Source organism: Acomys russatus, chromosome 19, assembly GCF_903995435.1.
Source record: "Acomys russatus chromosome 19, mAcoRus1.1, whole genome shotgun sequence".
Taxonomy (NCBI): Eukaryota; Metazoa; Chordata; class Mammalia; order Rodentia; family Muridae; genus Acomys; species Acomys russatus.
The window spans coordinates 46,986,243-46,991,859 of NC_067155.1; the positions used below are offsets into that span (position 1 = coordinate 46,986,243).

Here is a 5,617-nt window from a genome sequence, read left to right on the forward strand (position 1 = left end):
ATCGGGTGGGCTCTGCTTAAGTGATGACTTTTTCATTTCAGGTCTGTCCACCCCATCTAAAAAGGATTCAGAACATACAAAACCATCACGTACAGAATTACCAGATAATCCTCATGGTGATATAATGAACTTTTAAAATATGGGCATATAACAAGGAGGAAGACAGAAAACAGTCAGCATGGGTCATTTAAAACACACGTGGTAGTCATAGCAACAAAATAGTCACCCAGAAGTACCATGTGTGAAGAATATGATTGAAAGAAAAAGAAATGTCAGACAAAGGATTATGGGAGACGCTGGAGGAGCACCAGTGCTTTGAGAAGGCACATGTGGTCCAGGCTCTGTTTGCTTATTTGCAGAGTATCCTACTGTAACACCAACTTCTTTTTTGAAAATTACTTCTTCCTATTCTTGTGCTTTGATTAAAGGGATACAAGTAAACATAGGGTAACAGTAAAATAATGTAGAAATGCGCAAAGGAACGAGTCCTTGGGGCTGCAGAGATGGCTCAGCAGTTAAGAGCAGTGGATGCTCTTGCAGAAGACCTGGCTTCCATCCCAGCACCCACATGCTGACTCACAACTGTCTGTAACTCCTGTCCAAGGGGATCTGACGCCCTCTTCTGGCACCCACAGATACTGCATACATGTGCACTGACATACATGAGCACAAACATACACATAAAATAAATACAAGTAAAAACAAAATCTTTAAAAAGAGTCACATCCCCGAAAAGAATCTTGGTTAATAGTTTAGAGGTTACCCTGCCTGATTTTATATGAGATCCATATTTTAAACAGAAATTATTTGTAAGTATGTTAAACAATTTCATTTTGGTTTTGACTTACTTTTTGTTAGTTTGTTTTATTTCTTTGAGATAGTCTCACTGTGTAGTCCGGGCTGGCCTTAAAACTGATGATCCTCCTGTCTCAGGTTCCTGAGTGCTAGAATTGCAGACATGTGCTACCACCCCCAGCCTCTGATGTGTTAGGGCACTTGCATAGCTACCAGCTTTCTTGGGATGACCCACATGGCTCTGACACATGTCCCCAGTGGTTATAAGTACAAGAGTATACATGGCTCACATGTGAGAAAGCTATGGTAGACTCTCACTCCAAAAGTCCAATGCCCCAAATAACCAAAGACTAGCTTCAGTGCGTGAGCCTGGGGAAGCTGCAGAGACAGGAGGGGCTGCACTAGCCGTGCTTTGCTGGGATGGATTATCCCGAGTGTTTCTAAGAGCTCAACCAGTATAAATCTAAGTGTTGACATAGACACCGCTGCACCATTCCTGCCCCAGGGAGAAACGGAAGTGTAGCTGTGTTTTGTTCACTCAAAGAGTCTGTAACACTACGCAAGCTATCCAGGCAGGAAGCCCCTGATGAGGCTTCATGTGTGCTCACAGCCCCTTTTGCCTCCACTCTTCTTAGACAGGGTCTCCCCGCGTAGCCAAGGTTGGTCACCAACTCCTGATTCTTCTTCCCCTGCCTCCTGAGAGCTGGGGTCACAGCTGTGCCCCTCCATGCCTGGCACTCTGTTTTTGTTCATTTGGAGACAGGTTCTTACTGTACCCCGGCTGGCCTCCGAGTCTTTGTGTTGTCCAGGCCGTCTAGGTGCATGCGCTCCTCTCACTGCAGCCTCCTGAGTGCTGGGGTCACAGGTGTGCACCCCCACGCCCACCTGCTCCATGTCTGACAGCTTTGCCTTTTTCATTGTAACATAAGCGGGGCACAGGCCACTGCACATGTGTGAAGTCAGGAGTCATCCTCTGCTTCTACCAGCTTCATGGTGTCACCTTGACCCACTGATGCTTCCTGCTGGCTCTGGGTCTGTTTTGTTTCTAGTCTCCAGCTTACACTTAGAAACAGACCGCTGTCCTCATCACTCCCTATCATTGTGCTCATTGACAGAACCATCACCCTCCTGCTGCTAAACCCACGGGATGCAGTTCAGGGCCCTTCTTAGCTGTTAGCACATTGCAGATAAACAGGTACTAGGCAAGGCCAGTAACAATGAAGCCTGTGATATCCCAGAGGGCATGGCAGAGTTGAGTCACACAAGGGATAGGCCTTCTCAGTCCCTTAAGAGGAACCATTAGAGCCCCGGGAGCGAGCTCACGGTAGAGGGCTTGCTGTCACTCTTGAGGAGTAAGGTGGACCCCAGCATCTATGGAAAAGCTGGGTCGCTGTGGTGGCTCACCTGTAACCCTAGTGCTCAGGAGGCAGAGACAGGGGATCCCCACAGGAACCTGGCCAACCACACTAGCCCAACCTGCGAGCTCTGGGTTCAGTGTGAGTCCTTGCAGTTAAGGCAGACACACGGTGATAGTTAACCTCATATGGCACTGCAGGTACTTGGTGCACAGACAAATGCAGGCCAACCTCCTCACACATAATATAAAATGAGAAAAAAGGAATACTAAAAGGATATATGAAGAAAATACAGAGCAAACGCTAGAGATGCTCTGTAACAGGGTTTATCATCCAGATTATTGTTTTTCATAATAAATGTATAGTTTCTATTCAGTCTGGGATGGGGCTTGGGGAGTAGAAAGGCAGCCATTTCCACTTTGCATAAACGATGCGATGTGAATGGAAAGCTGGGTTTACATGTCCTCTCCATCCCACAGCGCACAGACTACGGAACACTTGAAAAGGACCCGTTCCCATCGGTCTTGCTGCTCACCTGTCACAGTGTCCAGCCGGCTGCTGCTTTCTGGTGTCCACTGGCCCTCCTGTTCCAACTGTGTGATCACTTCCGGCTTATAGAGCTGGTGCCCTGTCATGGGGGAAATGTAAGTTATACATGTTTAGAGGGAACAAAAGTCATTTCTGGGACCACCTCCTAATCAGGCACACTGGCTCATTCATTACCCATCATCCCAGCACTCGGGAGGCACAAGGGTTTCCATGAGTTTGAGGCCAGGCTAGGAAGTGTAGTGAGACCTTGTGTCTCAGAAAAGAAAAAGCAAAAAGTCAGTCTCAACAAAGTCAGTCTTTTACCTGAGGGAAAAGAACAGCAGACCAATGTCTGTCTTCCACACTGGCCGGCATTTAGCTGGGTAGTGTTGGTGCTCACCTTTAACCCCAGCACTGGGAAGGCAGAGGTAGGTGGATCTCTGTGTATTGGAGGCCAGCCTGCTCTACAAAGGAGTTCTAGCACAGTCAGGCTACACAGAAACCTTATCTCCAAACAAACACAGAACCAAGTAGATAAAGAAAAAAGTGGCCATCATTCTTCTGTATGGCTTCCATTGTATTCACAAAGGTTTGATGGCTCCTCTGTTCTGAGGAAATAAACTCATGTGAATGGTGTCTTGTGCCGACAACTCCCAGCTCACCCAGGGACACCAGATTGCTGTAGTTCTCCAGCATCACACTTCGGTAGAGGGTCTTCTGAGCCGGGGTCAGCAGTGGCCACTCCTCTCTGGTGAAGTCCACGGCCACATCCTGGAACGTCAGCCACTCCTGGAACACCAAGCACAGTCCTCCTGGCTCACACCTAACTTGACAGCCATATATTTTTTAAGTGAAGGGCATGTATCGAGTTTTTCCAAAACAATTTCTTGGGGCACTTACATCTCATTAGCTGACACAATACTTAACTAATTCTAGAATTGTAACATAGGCTCAAACAGGTTTTGGAAGATTGCTTTGTGTGTGTGTGTGTGTGTGTGTGTGTGTGTGTGTGTGTGTATGTGTGTATGTGTGTGTGTGTGCACATGCATATGTTCATGTGTGTAAAGGCCTATGCCCATAGTTCATGCCATTGTATGGCAGTTTGCTACCAACTGACACCTTCTCTGCAGGAGGGAGGGAGAGGCCCCTGAGACTCAGGAGATAAGGAAACCGTTACATAGCTAGGAGAGCAGGAACCTGGGACATTCTCTAGGCCCTTCCCCACTGTACACAGCAGCAGATATCTGTGGGGAGAAGACTCTGACTACCAAAGCACAGAGACAGGCAGAGGTAGCCAGATCTGAGTTTGAGGCAGCTACGTCTACAGAGTGAGTTCCAGGAGAATAGGACTACACATAAAAATGCTGTCTCAAAAAAACAAAAACAAAACAGAACAACAACAAAACCCCAAAATAAACAAAAAATTCACATAGAAACAAAAAAGTGAGCCTTCATGTATACACCTATTAGTAACCCCAATAAAAACATTGGTTCACCAAGGTGGACATCAGTACAATTGTTAGCTTGGGCTGTCATGGCTTCCCTTTAGATGTGCGTGTGTTACCTCTCTCCAGGAAGTTTGTCACATAATAGCGTAAAGCTGAGACGACAACTTTTTTTTTTTTTTTTGGGACAGAGTTTCTCTGTCATCCTGTCGGTCCTGGACTTGCTTTATAGACCACTGATGTCTGCCTCTGCCTCCCTGAGTTCTGGGATTACAGGCATGCACCACCACCTCCTATTTTTTTCTCAGGCACCATGACTCTTTCTTCTTATGACAGGCTCCCTCACTGGTTCTGTAAGTTCCTAGTAGACTGGATTGGCTGTCTAGTGAGCTCCAAGGGTCGTCTTGTCTGTCTGCTTAGCACTGGGTCACCATTCCTGGCATGTGTGTGTATGCATGTGTATGTCTGTGCATGCATATGCATGTGTGCACAGGGAAACATACATGCGCTGGTGCACAGCACAACTTCCGGTTGTGTCGGTCCTCCCAGGGCCTCCTGTTTGCTGCTGTATACACCAGGCTAGCTGGGCAGTGAGCTCCAGCTTCCTGTGTCTCTGCTTCCCTTCTTGCCATAGAGACACTGGGGTTACAGATGTGTGTGCAGCTGGCTGTCACATGGCTCCTAGGGATCTGACCTCAGGTCTTCAAACTCAGACACATGTGCTATATCTATCGGGCCCACCTCTCAGTCTGAGGCCTGGAAGGTTTTTTGCTTTTGTTTTTGTTTTTAAGATTTATTTATTTTTGTATGCAGTGTTTTGCCTGCATGTACACATGCATGCCAGAAGAGGGCACCAGATCTCTCCAGTCGGCCTGGAAGGTTTTTTAAACCAAGGTTCCAGATTCAAACTCAGTCCTCATGCTTGTAAGGCAGGCAGGTTATGGACTGACCTATCATCTTAGCCATTATGGAACAGATCTTTACCCCAACACTGGGAATTGAACACAGGGCCTTGGGCATGATAGGCAAACACTCTTTCCCAGCTTTACAATAGATTTTAACATTTGTTTTTATGTGTATGGGTGTTTTGTCTGTATGTCTGTGCACCATGTGTGTCCAGTGCCCACAGAGGCCAGAAGATGGCCCCTGTGGATCCCTGTGGACTGGAGTCACAGACATTAGCTGCCATGTAGGTACTGGGAATTGAACCCTGGTCCTCGGCAAGAAACAAGAGTTCTTAATGCCTGAGCAATTTCTCCCCACACCAGTAGCATTTTAGAGGAGAGGAAAGTAAATTTACCTGGCAGCCTGCTATCTGGGATCCATCAGTCACTTCTTTCTCTTTCATCTTCTCCTCCTGGGAGAGTAAAGCATCCTGAGAGGGTGTAATGGGGAGAAAGAGGAGAGCAACGCATGGTTAGTGCATGGCATGAGAGCTGCATGTAACCCTGGGGCATTCTGCTATAGGAGACGGCACACAGAGAAGCCCCAAAG

General features: G+C 47.2%; 1 protein-coding gene across 1 annotated transcript; it reads right to left on the reverse strand.

The window, feature by feature from the left end:
* Positions 1-2,605: 2,605 nt before the first annotated feature.
* On the reverse strand, positions 2,606-5,617 carry LOC127203372 (zinc finger protein 713-like). Its single transcript, XM_051162143.1, has 3 exons — positions 5,424-5,617; positions 3,341-3,467; positions 2,606-2,778 (listed from the first exon to the last, which is right to left on the reverse strand). Exons 1-3 carry the CDS (start codon positions 5,469-5,471, stop codon positions 2,606-2,608), a joined length of 348 nt encoding a protein of 115 aa, XP_051018100.1. The 5' UTR covers positions 5,472-5,617.